Genomic DNA, 15698 nt, shown 5'->3' on the forward strand with positions numbered 1-15698 from the left:
AATGACAGAAATTGTACATGTCAGTACTACCAGAGAGCCCAAGGATTAAATAATGTGCATGTAATAGTGAGATCTGAGGTCTTGGCCTTGATGTGCTAAGAACATTTGCAATACCACTTTAATGACGAAAGGAAGGAGCCCGGTCTGAGACTCTTGCCTTAGAGGACATGTCAGGCCTTTCATGGGAACCATTTTTAATTGCAACCAAAAGTGTCTATTAGTGAAGTCTCCCTCAGGCACATATTGTATCTATTATAGAGGTCATACTGTTAGGTTGAAATACACCATTCAAAAGATTTTATCACCATTTGTTATATTATTATTATTATTATTGTTATTATTGTATTTTTCTGTTGTGAAATTCGTCATACTTCATTAAAGGGGCTCTGTGTAACAATTTGTATTAATGTATTAATCACTTTTTTATCTACTATATGTGAGCGGATTATAACGTGACATGAACAATGAGACCCGTCTCTCTCAGTTGCCTATACCAGCCTGTGGACAATTTGTTTAAGTTGTTCAATGCTGCTGGACTGTGGATTTCTTTGTGAAGGACTCGGGTCGGATTTTCCGGGACAGTCCAGAGGATGTAACTCTATGCATGTTCTCCAAGGCCTCGTCTCAGTGCTTCGATCTGCTCAGTAGCTAACCTTAGTTTAAAAATGGAGTCCGCCAACGTCAACAAAGCTTCAGGGCTTTTGTGCGTATTTTGACAGATTTTGCAATTTTTTGCTGGAGTAATAAACAAGCATGTGTCCTTATGTCTGGACAATATGATTTTTAGGCCATGCCATCTCTATAGCACCTTCATGTCTATGCTGTGATGCCTTTTAGCTTTATCAAAAAAATGCACTGCAACTTAAATAACATCTTGTTTAATCCAAATATGTCTGTAGCATTGATCAAACCATTTAACATGGTCAAACACATTGAGAAATGCAGTATGAATTGTTGATACTCTTATTTCTTCTAATACATACATATATTGACAGTTTTTTAATTGCTGCACAGCCATCTTATTGTTCAAATTTAGTGTTATATGTGTCTTTATTTGATTTAAAGACAGGTTATTTTTGATTATTGTCATGCTTAGTCGTGACAAACTTGCTTAAATCCAGTATATATGATGGTGTGGTTTGTCACCTTTGCATGTAAATGTAACATTATAACCACTGAACGGTAAAACAAATGTCAGGAAATCCCATGAATTCAATTCGAACTCTCACTTAGATCTTGTTATTATACCCGTTTATGTGGACCGACTGGAACACACAAGATGGCATTAGCTCCAACAGTGGTAGCAGACGGCCCATGGGGCATGTTCGCCAGATTTAAGACTTATAAAGAACTGACACACACAAATAAATTTGGACAGTGTTGCTTTAACATCTGAGAACACTATTTAACTCATCCCATCTCAGGAAGTTTTCACACTTCACACTTCATTAACCTCAGGGGCACAGATTCCCTGGGAAGTCAAGGAAAGAAAATGCTTGTCTTTCTCATATAAATCACAACCAAGCGGTAAACCCCGAATGACAACATTTACATGCACACAGTATTCCAGATAATAGCTGATATTCCGGTTAAGGTGCCATTCAGTAAACGCTGTTTATATGCACCCTCACGTCTCGATCACAAATATCCATGTACCCGTGCATGAACTGAATATGACAAACACTGCTGTGAAAACCAACTTGCGCGACTCGCAAAAAACAACAGTAATTGTGACAAAATGAAGTTTACTTATCTCAGTATCCCAGATTAAACTGACATATGCCAGCTACCAAAGCAAGTGTTTACATACATGGAGTAGTCTGACACTTTCATGGAGCCATGCATACAGCCTTCAGACTACAAAATACAACAGTAAATGGGATTAGGTTTTTCCCCATTTATTCTCTATAAGTGTTAAAAATAACCATACCATAAATATAGTGATGATATTCCAATGTGATATTTTATTTTGCTCTTTAGAGTTTGATTTTAATGCACAGGGAAAACAACAACCATCCATGGCTTTGTATAAGGTCATAGTTAAAGACAAGATTAGAGATCCAACCAAGGAAGGTCAAGATATTAATTTATATTTATTTAATAAGGACAAAAAACAAAAGTATATGGTGTTAATTGCAGGGTCATTTTTGTAATGTTGTTTCTTTATTGGTCTAAATAATAAATAAATAAAGTGACAAAAAAAATAACGATATCTTAACTAATCTTCAACAAAATATGAACTGTGTTCCACTTCTGCATCAGACAAACTCCAAATGTTAAACAAAAACTACAGTGTATCTGGAAAAGATCTAGCAAATGTGCACCTTGAGTTACAGAATTGTAGCACACCATAAGGTTAAGAAATGACCCTTAACACTTCTCGATTCTTTCTCTTTTTCCTTTTTGTTTTGTTTTTATTGAGGTTTATTTCAGTTTATCTAAAACAAGTTTCACGCCCCCTGACACATCAAAACTTGACCAAAACCTGAATCCAACAGAAATCAGTGAGCTCGATCTTTGAGGACCGGATCGCTAATGCTGCTGGCTGTTGGCTGCCCTTCCTGTTGCCGGGGCAGTACAACAAACACTACCTCTATTTGTTCTATTTCCTTGACTCATCTGAATCAATTTGGCTCAGTCAAGACATCTTGAAATGTGGAGAAATCCATTGTGTACATTGTGCATATACACAGACAAGTTGATTCTCCAACTATAATTGTCTTCTCAACTCTGATAGCAGGCTGGAGCCTGGGAGCTGGTACAGTTTGAAATGAGAGTGTGTGTGAAAAGCAAAAATTCCCATTACATTCAACGCCCTTCTGGGGGACCACTTTCCAAACTTTGACCAACCGTGTAGATACTTAAAACGGATTCTTTTTGTAAAGTTTTTAGTCCAGCTGTAGTCGATATGACGGTCTTTGAAATGTGTTCACCCGGTCTTGTGCTGACCTGAGAAGTCCACATGGGACAAGGCTCTGGAGCTGTGTCCTCTTCTTCTTGGATCACAGCGGTGTCTTGCCTTGGATGGTGCCTCTGCAGACCTCTGGGATGTGGTTATTGAACAACAAGCTTTCAGGCAATGGCTGAGGATGTTCTCCAGGGTTCCTCTTCTGAGATACATACAACCTGGTGGTGATTCATATTGATCCAACAAGAAAGATTCAAAGAAATTATAGGCTTATTGAGCGATAAAATCCTATACTGGGGCCTCAAGCATTGAGGTTCCCTAGCTGAACTAATTTGCCCACTGCGACGAGTAGCAGCTACTTCCTGTTTGGACAGATGACACTTGTCTCTTGTCAACACCAGGAACCACGATCTTGTATGTGTACAATAGATTTGGGGGTTTGGCAAGAAGTTAAAGAGGTAGAGGACATGAAGAGTCAGGGTATCCCACATGAATACTACATGTACTTAAAGCAGAAGTGAGCACATAGGCAGTCTTTACTTTCCTTGGAGGGATATGCGATCAACTGCTGAACTTTGGAAGGCTGGATCATCAATAGAAGCAGCAGTTGAAGAACTCTAGAAGCTAATTTATGATAGGAAACAAATATTTATTGATCACTAATCACCATGGCTCATTTGCTTTACGTTACACCTTCTTGCACACCTCCAATAAGCTCAATGGTCATGTGTCAACCTATCCTTGTGCATCGAAGGAATCCCTCCAGAGGCGTCTGTCGAGGAACACGAAAAAAACTCATGTAACGGGTCCTGGGGATCTAAAGGAAGTGTAGTTGCTTCTCTATATGCACCACTGTATGTGTTATGGAGATGACCACCAACACCAGGGTAAAATGTTAGCTCTGTAACATTTCTGCAAAACCACTGGTAAGTTCAAAGTTAGCGTGTCTTTATGTTGCAACTTAACATTTGTTTAGGTTTATTTCTCTCTTGTCATAATGCTCTGCTGAGGTTTAGGCACAAAAGCACTTGGTATGGGTTATATCGTGATTTTACTTAAAATACCTGTTTTGGTCGCCATTAACATGGCTGGCGATGGTCCAACTCCCGTGAAAATAGCTGGTTTTGGTCGGCAAAAAAACGGCTGGATATCTCCCCACAGACTTGAACTGCAGTCGCCCCTTTGGTCGCCTTGCAACTTGAAATAATGCAACCTCCGTCCCCTCCACCTCCTGAAGGGAAAATTTGCTATTACGCATGAAATCGTATCTGTGGTTTGCAGAAACGTAACTGCTAAAATTGTGTCCTGGTGACTGGATTGTGACCACTGATCTTTTTGAGCGGTGTAAAGTATCCTATTTGTTACCTAAATGGCTCTTTGGTGAACCCTTTGGTGCCTTGCTCTTCTTTCTAACAAACCTCTTGTGACGTCCTTTCCCTCTGAAGGTTGGACAGGTTCCTTCTCATCATGAGTGAGTTGAAGGTGCTCCCCTCACTTCATCTCATGCCTCCTTGAACTGCTGTTTCAAGGGCCTAAGCTCCTGCCTCAGCTGCCTAATCATAGCCACTGGTCATCACGTACGACACTGAACCTTTTAGAAGCAAGGCCGATTGCTGTTATTGCCTGGAGTTTTCTGTCACCGTTCCCTCTTGGATCAAGAATTGCTTTCACTTTCTCGTTGAATTAGAGCCACTCCCAGCTGACAGACTAACTCCACCTACGTCTTGTTCTCTGCTTTAGCTTAGCCGCTAGCGCATGGAGGGTCTGTCGACTATGTGCTGCTTCATGATCTTTCAGGTCTTAGATCTCACCATGAGTTGTTTCTGTGTGATTCATCCAAGAGCTCTTTCACCAAGCAATTCATACATACCCTGTGGCAGCTTGTTGCCAGTGATGTGGGTTATTTTCAGTAGGTCCATAATCAGGTGTCCTACAAAATTGACCGCAATTGTGTCTTATCTCAGGATTTAACCACGATCACATCCAATTTGTAAGAGAGTTGAGTTTTGAGTCTCAAAACTCAACTCTCTTTCAAATTGGTTAACACTTAGCCAACCTTAATTATGTTTTAGCAACCATGAGCAGATATTGTAGGACAAAGAGAAAACACTGAGAGTGGATATTTTGAAGTTGCTTTTAGCGTAAATGCTTGTTGACATTTAACATTTTCATCTGATCAGTATGAATGTTTGATTTAAAGAAAGTATCCCTGGCTGCATTTTGTTTCTCTCACTAATACAGAATGATTCGATTTTAACATTATTAGGAGACGGGTCATGTGAATAATCCACCGATTGTGCTGTTATCGCACATACCTGTGACCATGCATTATACCAAACGAACTACGTGTTGAGGAAAATAATGTTGTATTTGCACCAACAAGATCGAATAGGCCATCCAAAGGATACTGAAGGCTCCGAATACTTCATCCACACTTGGGTAATAGTCTGCCAGTTAGCCTACACATGTACAAGACTGGAGCCAAATAGATGTAAATTGTTTAAATCAGATTTTTTCATAAATAGAATCGCCACAGAGGGTGATAATTGGTATGTATAGATATATACATCGATAGTTATATAGTGTTGCCACATTGCCTGACAGTATTGTGTATTTTGGAAGAGTATCAACATGTTCAATGCAAAACATTGTTATGCACATAACTGATGTGTTGCCAGCATTATGAAACAATGCAAAGCTAACAACAAAACACATCTTGTTGTGGAATTAGTAATCAAAATGGCTTAAACCTCTCGTAGAAATGTTACTGATTTGTCTCAGAAAGACTTTTTCAAGCTCTCAGACGTCACTCCAAGTTACCTAAGATGATTTTATGGGTCCCATTCACCTTTCATGCTGCAATTCAAAGTGAGTTATTGTTTAGGCCATAAGACTTCTGGTCAAAATCAAACCACGTAACTTTATCCAAAAAAAAAAAACCTCTACAAAATATGAAACTATACCTTTAATGTACAGGATGCACTCTCTGAGGTATTCCAACTCTCCAACTCCGACTCTTCACACATTGCAGATTGGGTTTGTTTAATATCTTTATTTTTTTTTTATTAAATACACATCAAACTCACCTGGGAGTTGAGTCGGTATGCGAGCCACATCTAAAGAAACCGAACCAATCGCAGACAAGTGCCGTCAAAGTGTTCCTCAAGTGCTTTCTTTTGGATACTGTGGTAAAATGCCGGAGTCAAAGTTGCCAAACTTGCTCAAATATCACTTCATATCAGTGTCAAACACTTTGATACGTGATGACTTCAACATGGCTTCTGTTGGAAGGAGGTATCTGTCAAGTTTAAGCACTAAAGACAATGAGGTGTCAGGAAGCAGTTACTCGCTCGCTTTCAGATTTATGTCCAAGCATGTCTGCCGGTAGCCTTTGCAAGAAGACCCTCTTATCCTCAAATTACCGAGACATTTTTAAATACATTATCTGCTTTTTTTCTAATATTTCCTTTGTCCTGTGAATTGTTAGCTTCTGTAATCCAAAAGCACAATACGGGTCACTTTAGATAATGAGGCCAGACAGATAGTAACAGGTGTGACCATTATGAAAAGACTCCTGTCACCTCTCACATCAGCATACAAGGATGCAAGTGCTCTTATTGTGAAGAGGAGTCTAATATCTAATCCTTCCCTTCAGCTATTCCAAGACAATATGGAGCCGGCATAATGCAGAGAAATGTGTAATATTTAATGAGGAAGACATTTTTCAAAAGAAAGAGGGAAATGGTGCGATATTGCACTAATGTTATTGCACTTCGCTTGTCATTCTTCTGCGCTGTGTAACTTTAGAGTAAAAAAGATAAGAACAATTGTTTGATTAGTGACTGAAAGACATGTGAATCTGCATTATTTTGAAGTGTTGTTATTCTCAAACTCTTATAAAGTTATTGTTTTGTAAGCCATATATGAAGGAGGCGAAACATATTTGTAGGAGATGGAAAATTGTGTCTTTTATTATGAATATCAGCCTCAAAGCGACGTTAAAAGGTAGATGTTTGCCCTTTTGCAAATATTTGAAAACTTTCCAGAATCTATTCACCAATTGTTTCTTCATTATATTTCCTCTTTTGTCTTTAAGGTCACATTTCTCATATACTGCAAATAATATGTTAATGCAATGTTCGTAAAGTTTTTCAGCCTTCACGTTGTGGATGTGAAATGTTTGCTATATGCACAGTGGTCTTTATTTAATTTATGGTACTTGTTTATCAGACGACAGTTGGCGTATTTGTCGCGATGACTGCAATCCAACGAGTAAAAAAAACAAACAAACTCACAACTAAATGTTGTGAGGTGGAAAATGATATCATCCACTTGGACTTGACTCATGGGTGTTTTCATTTTTATTTAAGTGATGGTTTCAATGATCACTGTGGACTGAGTAAATCTCCAACACTTATGAAAACAATACAAAACACACCGCGTGTTACTGAAAAATACATGGCACATAATAAAAAAAGCAAGCTTTTCTTTCCTTTTTCCCCATTTTTATATGTGCCATGTATTTTTCAGTAACACACGGTGTGTTTTCTGAATTGTTTTCATAAGTGTTGGAGATTTACTCAGTCCACAGTGATCATTGAAACCATCACTTAAATAAAAATGAAAACACACATGAGTCATGGTGTTGTGTCATGACAGCAGTGATTTGTAAGAAAGTGAAGTTTTGACATTTTGAGCTCCTTTTGAGTCCAACATGGACGAGAACTTTGGCATAAAATGCAAGAAATTATTAAAATAAATCTTTAAGTTTACCTGTGGTGTGAAATTCATAAATAACATCAGACAAAGTCAAAGTGCAGGTGGTTAAATGAGTCACACAGTCAGTTAATATTATTTAGAAAACACTCTGAAGACTGTAAATGAAACTTTAAATTGTGTTTTTTTCTTCACAAACGTGAGCTGCTCACGTGTTATTAACTACATTTTGATTAAGGGAGGGATTTTTTTTCGCGAAACACTCGCGAGATAATTAAAATTATTTTTAAGGATCGTCCAGAAATCAATGCAGATGGTAATTTCAGGCTTATCCCAGGTATGCACAGGAAAGATAAGAATGATTAAATCCAACCGGCGCATTAATGAGTATGTAGATGTAAAATAATCCTAAAAGGCATGGCAGAGTTGCTGCAGGAGAAGCCAAATGTCAAGTGCCATTTTATTTTATGGAGGATCCCTTTTTTAAAGTGACACGGTTTCTTTCTTATCCAAGCCCCTAAGATCTCATACAGCGACACAAAGCGCACATGAGTAGCCTGCACAGACAGACAGACAGACAGACAGACAGACAGATTGTCCAAAATCCTTATTTTAAACTTCATCCATAAATATATTGTTTGTTTTGCGTGAGGTGTTAGATGAAGTTTGGGTTATATTAACAGAAAATGTTTGGAAAAATCTTAAAATTCAAAATGCAAGAGGCACAACATGGCACATTTATTCCAGTCATCCTTGCGCAGTAAAAGAGATCAATTCACGTCTAATCTGACTGAGTTCACTCGGATGTAAAAAAAAAAAAACGGAGAAATAAAAGCGACATGCTGTCTGCGATGAGAGCTGCTAATAAAAACATTTGGTTTTTCAGTCATTTGGCTTGGGAAATTGAGAGGCTTATTTTCTGAAGACGCTGATTTCGGGGCTTGCTGCAGCTCGAATGCTGCAAATGAGACCCCTTAATATCATGACCATAATTAATTGTGCAAATTTGTTTCTATTAAATAAAACTAACACATACTGAGAAAACTCTATTAGCCTTAATTAAGCTTGATATCCTAATTTAGGGAAATGTGTGGCTGAAAACAAGCCGTTTTGGTTAGATTTTTTTCCCTGTCTTTCTCCGATAGTGGAAAGCCTACCAGCTTTCTGCCTTTGGGCTGCTTTTCCTCCTCTGAGAGTTGGAAATGAGAAATGGAAATGGAAATACCAGGAGGTGCTAAATTAGCTGCCTGATCTGCACTTATTGCCGCATACAGGCCCCTATTACTTTGCCAATCTGTGCCTCTCTTTTAGCATTCCGGGCATGGAGAAGCTTCGAGATAGCAGATTTATCAAATGGGAAAATGAATGCATGATGATCAGTTAAATTGAAAATCAGCGTCTGCATGACAGCCCGACCTGACACCTCCGTAATTAGAAAGAAAAATGATGGCGTCCGATGCATAATAGAGCAAAAACAATTTACACTCTCCCATAATGATCCGGCGTTCAAATTGAAAATTTCTCCGGGTATAAATTGAATTCATAAAGTATGATTCATGGACGACACATCTCCTGGAGGCTGCCTGGGCATATCGATTGATAGTTTGTCTTGAATCATGCAGCGTGCAGCTCTCAGGCAAGAAAAGCTTAACTACTTAAGCAAATCGCTAATTTCACCTTAAGGCCACCAATGTGCAGCCAGCGATACTCCTATTCAGTGTGCTAATGAATTATGGATGAACTGGGCATACGTCCCAAATAGCCTAAGAGTAGCATGGCAAAACACACAGCGAGAAGGATCCGAGGTTATTTTCAAATTGGACCCGGTTATCCTACAATTTAGGACTTAAAGCTCCTCTCTGTGTTTCCTGACGAGCTCTGAATTCACCAATTGTGTCACATTCCTGATGTAATTTCTGTTTTTTGCCTTTAGAATAAAATGCAACCCAGTGAATGAACTCCCCAAAAGTTACACATGACGTGAATTAATTCACAGTAAAGAAGAATAATCTCAGCTGTGTGATCAGCATGCAGACACAGAGGTTACACCTCTAAACCACAGCCTGCTCAGGCCTAATCTCCTGCATGTTCACTGTGTGTGCCATGTTGGCTGCTGCTGTCTGCCCCCTTCCCTTCCCTTCCTCTCACCTCCCCCCTCACCACCACCAACCTAATAAGACATTGCTTCCTAGAGCAAACAGCTGCATGGGTTGAAATTTATGTAAATATTTTGAAAGGGACACTGGCTCAGAAATTCATTTGCGCCGGCTCAGACGTAAAGCTCACCCCTCTGATTATTTTCAATTTATTTGCAAATCGAGGATCCAAACAGAACACTAAAGGGCTTGTGGGTTTCTTAACAAGAGCACTGAGCAGCTATAGCTTGGACTGGATTTTTATTTTTGTCTTAAGATATTTTTTTTTTTTGTGCCATTACGCGCCAGCCTCGACATTTCCATCCCCGGGGTCGACGTGATATTGTGGTCAACACTGCTAATATTGCACAAAAAAAAAAAAAAAAAAGGAAAGAGAAAGGGGAGCAGATGTCCCAGATCCCGCTTGGCTTCCCTGGGGACCACCAACCCTATTAGAACAAATGTGTTCTGCTATTGTAAATAGGCACGTTTGCCTCAGCCCGTCCTATTACAGCCCGACGCATGATCAATAGGCTGATAACACAGAAACATCAATGTAAAGCGACAGAACAATGAGGGATATCATCGAACATCTATCTTAATATAGCCCTGCTACAAGGGGGCCCTGACAAAGTGGAGAGAGGGGGAAGAAGAAGAAGAAGAAGAAGAAGAAGAGGAGGAGGATGGAGGGAGAAAAAAAATAAAAAAGCTCATGAAAATGCCTCCCCACGAATCCCCATCTCCTATCCAATATGCACAAACACACACACTCCCAGCTGCCGGGGCTATTATTTTCCTATTTCAATTTGACACCCAGGCCTTTTCATGCTAATTCTATTATTCTTGGAAGTTTATGTGATTTCATATCACTAGAAATCGGTAATGTATTATAACCCCCTTTGAGCTAAAATAAACTGAATCCCCCTGCAGTAGCCACCGGGAAAATAATTACTTTCATATCAAAACTCTGCAGGAGTCGAGCGGGTCCTTTTCGCCTCAGGCTCGTAACCTCATTTCAGTGGGGGCTTATAGATGAATAAATTTGTTAAGGCAATATACAAAGTACAACATGAGATTTCTTAAGAAAGCCCCCTTTCCTACTGTACTGTGGTCCTGCGTGCTGCTATTTAAGGTCTCACACGGTTTGAGGTGCTTGTATACAATAGATTTATTTAAGAAAAAAACTTACATATATAAATAGTATAATACCTTTTTTTACAGCTCTTGAGGATTTGTGTTGGTGGTCTCGTGGTCTGTCTTTTTTTTTTTGTTGTTTGTTGTTTTGTTTGTTTGTTTTGACAAAGTTATCACACATTAAAGGATATCTAGAGACTCCTGGCTCTCTCTCTCTCTCTCTCTCTCACACACACACACACACACACTCACACTCACACACACACTCAGAGAGAGAGAGAGAGAAAGAGAGAGAGAGCACAACATTGTCAAAATATCAGCAGAGGGGGGGGGGGACCTAGAGATTAGATGTAAAGATGTAGTTTGTGGTTAAGCTTTGGCCTAATGAAAGGTGTCGTTTAGAGGCTATATCAGTATGTTTCTGCCTTTTCTTTTTTCTTTTTTTAAATTTTTACCCCCAATGATTTATTCCAAGTCTTCTTTAGAGTCTGTCTTTGTCTCTGCCGGACTGTCACTGCGGACAGACTCGGGGTTGACAGGCTGGTCCTTGTTCTCTAAATGCTCTTTTCTGTCCGCATCGACAGGCTTAATGAGTTGTGGACTGTGTTCGTGGGCGAAAGTCGAATCGCTGCAAATAACAGAGATGTGAGTACTTTTGCCAGAGGCGAAGGCGGCCCTGGGCGGGCTGGTGTGCGGTGAAGAACGCGTCTTGTCCTCTGATCCCACCTGCGCGTCCGCGGCGCGGTCCGGCGAGCTGCCCCTACATCCCGCAGAGCTCGCGGAGGCGCCGCAGCGGACGCCGGGCTGGCTGCTCCTCTCCGCCGGGGTGCTGTCACTGTCAGAGGTCGCTCCTGCTCCTCCAGCTGCCGCTGCTGCCGCCGCTGCTGATGTCTTCAGAGCAGTCTGAGGAACAATGAATCCAAGCGGCTGTGTGATGGGATAGAGTAGGAAGTGTCCTTTCCCTATCAAAGGCCGTGAGGAGGGTAAGGCCGCGGGGTTGCGTCTCGGTCTGGTGTCCGAAAGGAGGCTCTCGACGCTAAAAGGGTTGAGTTTCTGCACGCCGGAGGCTCTGTTGTTGTTGTTGTTGTCGGAGCACAGGCTTGACCGGTGGCTGGCGTCGGGCGAGTCCAGCTCGGATCCGCCAGCCTCCTGGTCCAAGTGTCTTTGGTTCTGGTTTTGGGTCTGGAGAGGGTGAGGTGTTTGGTCGCAGCTCGTTTGGTTTGGCCCCACAGAGTCATAAGGGCCTGTGGTGTGGTCACTGTCGGTCACATGCGACACCCCGCTGTCGCTGTCCGACCCCGGGGTGTGAAATAAATCCCCATGCGCGAGCCGGTTCTGGGACTTGAGCAGCCGTCGCTCCTGCTTCCGCTTCTTCTTCTCCAGCCGGTCCAGCTCTCTCCGGGCGATCTCCTCCGGGTCCATGGGCTCCCCGCTGCAGGTGGTGGGGTGTGCGTTGTGGGCAGGTCGACCCGGACCTTTCTTTGTGTTCTCCTTTTTCCTCCACTTGGCTCTGCGGTTCTGAAACCAGACCTGCGGAGAAGAAAAGTGGGAATAAAATAAGAATGAAACACGTGCAACCAACTAAAGAGGACAAACAAATGTTTCTGTGTCTTAACAACCTGATAATTAAACAAACAGCTGACATGTTGCTCGTCCTGTTTTATATGAGGGCCTTTCATTTTAAAACTCACCTGCCACAAAAAGTTGAGGAGACGCCTTCACGATTACACAATAGTTGGAAGGTCTTAATATTTTTTTTCTCTAAAATAATTGTAAAATTGCTGTTTTTAACCAATAAAAATATTCTTATAATAAAATAAAATTGGCTGGTTTATTCACCTGAGAATGGGACGTACACACTTCGTATTTCTGGTCTTTGTTTATCCAACATTGTCGATATATTTCACAAATATAACAGCCAGGATTTATGACTAAATAATAAAAATATAAAAGCTAAAATATCAGCCGGTGTTAGGGGCTCCATCATTTTTCAAAATAAAGGTGTAAATAAAATCGATTTATTCGACTAACATGAGCCACGAAAGGTCACAACAACACACTCCCATGCGTAATTATTGTGTTTTTAATTATCGCATGAAATATAGATATTTATTCCGCATTATATTTATTTTTTTGACCAGTTTGAGTCATAAACAAAGGGATAAAGACACACACACACACACACACACACACACGCACACACACAATCACAAATGAAGGAAGAAAAATAAATATTTACCTGAACTCTTGATTCTATCAGGTCCAGCCGGAGAGCCAGAGCCTCCCTCATGAACACGTCGGGATAGTGACTCTCATTAAAAGCCTTTTCTAATTCCTCCAGCTGCCAACCGGTGAAATTTGTGCGAGTTCTCCGTCTCTTGCAACCAGGGCTATCTTTGTCTGGGTCCCCCGAGTCTGACAGCGAGAATGAGAATAAAATGTAAACAAAGGAGGAACACAAGCCGATAAATAGATTTAATTTCCACATTTCAACACAATCCTAACGGGGCTGGTTTCGTGCATGTGCGACGATTTCTGCAAACTTCAGAGCCGGAGAGGACGACTGCGTTTGGACATTTTTATTTTTTTTTGCAGTGCACACATGCAGCCTGCAGCTTCTGCAGAAGCCTGTCGTCTGTTTGTGGATTAAGAGGGGAAGCTTCACGTGTTAACACAGGCGTCTCTTTGCTCTGGTGTTCACTGACTGACAGGAACATTGTTTTTGCTTCGGTGCATCTTCAGCTTTAGTGATGGAAATGAAGGAGCAAGCCTCTCTCCCTCTCTCTCTCTCTCTTTCTCCCCCTCTCTCTCCGTGTGTGTGTGTGTGGCTTGCCTCTTTAAACACACCACCATCAAGAGGATAACTTGTATCGCAATATCCTGCCTTTGTTTCTTTTCTGTTTGTTTTTTTTTTGGTGCCGAGCAGCCAGCGCTGGATGAGAGGCGACTCTGCGCGGTGCGTAAATGTGTCTTACCTGTGAGTTTGTAGTGCTGATTATCTCCATTCATCCCGCAGCCCGAAGACAAGAGGGGGTTGGAATTACCCACTGAAGCCGTGCACGAACCATTAAGTAATCCGTCTATTGAGAAAGGAACCGCGGACGCAGATTGAAGTTGATGCCCGGCTAATTCGTAAACGTGATGGTGGCTCAGATGGTACGGGAAGCCCACCATCCCGCCGAGAGAGCCTCCGAACTGGGCGTGAGGTGGATCCAGTATCCTGCTGTCCATCATCCCGCAGGCAAAAGGAAACGACGTCTGGAGGCCGGCGATGGGAATTTAAAAAGCATGCAGCGAGTGTGGCCAACGAGTAGGGGACATGATGTGAAGGGAGGGGATGAGCTGTACTTTATCCACATGAACCTCCCAATAATTAGCCCAGGCTCTGGGAATATGAGACCCAATGAGAAGCGGTAATGGACTCTGACGTCAGAGGCGCGCTCTGCAAACGCTCCCCGTATCGATTGCTAATTAAAGCTGACATCCACCTCAATAAACAATATCAGAGCTGTCACAACAAGACAGGAGGGCTTTGATAAGAACTACATCGCAACTACACGGGGGACCCACCGGGAGGAAGGGCTCACCGGATCCGGGGAAGAAAGGGCTACAGGCGGACAGGTTAGGGCCAGAGGCTCCCGGAGGTTTTTGTTCAGTGGAGCACCTTCAAAAGATAAACGTTTATTAAAAAGACATTATTATTATTATTATTGTTATTATTATTATTATTATTTGTATTTTTTGTCTAATATTGTTATATATTCTCAGATATGACAGCTTAAAAAAAGACCCAAAACTACAATAATAACTGATAATAAAGGTAAAAAAAATATATAAATTAAATTCTCCTCAGGGGTTTTTTTTCTCAGGGATGTCTGTGACCTCCTCTGGACCGTGCGACCCCTCTCCCGTCCCCGAGCCCCACTTTGGGACCCCTCCGAGCTCAGATAAAGCCCCGTGTTAGTTATGGATCATCATCTAAATACATTAAACCTTTTTTTTGTTTTACAATCTACACGCAGGACGTAAAACAAACCGGCTGATTGCTGAAATATGATAGTATTTAAAAAGAGGGTGGGGGGGGGGAGCTGAAGATTATTTTGCTGGAGGCACAAAGCGAAAGTGAAACTGTAATATTTTTAGTGTTACTTGGGGGGGAGAAGGCTTCACTTACGACCCTCGCTGCGTTATGAACAAAATATACGAGCAAATAAAGAAAACTGCTAAAAGAACAAGGACGAGTCAGTCCAACACAATAAAGCAGCAGCCTCTGGAAAGACATCCGCAGCGTCAGGACACCAAAAAACTGGTGGAGCTCCTCCACGTCTGTGCAGCAGCAGCCCTCCTCCTCCTCCCGCGCTCCAGTATGTGACCAGCCTAAATCCTATCTTGCTCATTAGGTTTTTTCAAATAATTAATTCGACTTTATTTATCCCAAGTCTGGCGCTGTCATAATGTTAATCAGAGTTGAAATTTCGCACCCCACTCATTCCCTGACCCTTGGCACCCGGATTGGCATGTTGTAATAACCTGAATCTCTCAACAGAAGCTGCGATAATTGTTACCCTATTAGCATGCAAATTGTTTAATTAATATTATTATGAGGAAGTATATAATCCGCTCGTCACTTGACCCCCAAGCCCAAATAACAACCCCTCTGTATTTCAGCGTGCAGCCCTACATTTTAATGAACTCCTCAGAAATGATCTCGCCTATTTATCCATCTTCCTCTTTTTTTTCAGCTCTTTGAAGCCTCCCCCCCTCTTCCTTCTTTGTATTTTAACTTTAATTTTAACACACCCGGA

General features: G+C 41.3%; 1 protein-coding gene across 1 annotated transcript; it reads right to left on the minus strand.

The window, feature by feature from the left end:
* Positions 1-10922: 10922 nt before the first annotated feature.
* Positions 10923-14190, minus strand: uncx (UNC homeobox). Its single transcript, XM_084371186.1, has 3 exons — positions 13869-14190; positions 13133-13308; positions 10923-12423 (listed from the first exon to the last, which is right to left on the minus strand). The coding sequence occupies exons 1-3, from the start codon at positions 14125-14127 to the stop codon at positions 11359-11361; spliced, it is 1500 nt and encodes a 499-aa protein (XP_084227312.1). The 5' UTR covers positions 14128-14190; the 3' UTR covers positions 10923-11358.
* Between the last annotated feature and the right edge of the window lie 1508 nt (positions 14191-15698).

Source organism: Pagrus pagrus (genome assembly GCF_965226575.1).
Source record: "Pagrus pagrus genome assembly, chromosome: 13".
In the NCBI taxonomy this organism is placed as follows: Eukaryota; Metazoa; Chordata; class Actinopteri; order Spariformes; family Sparidae; genus Pagrus; species Pagrus pagrus.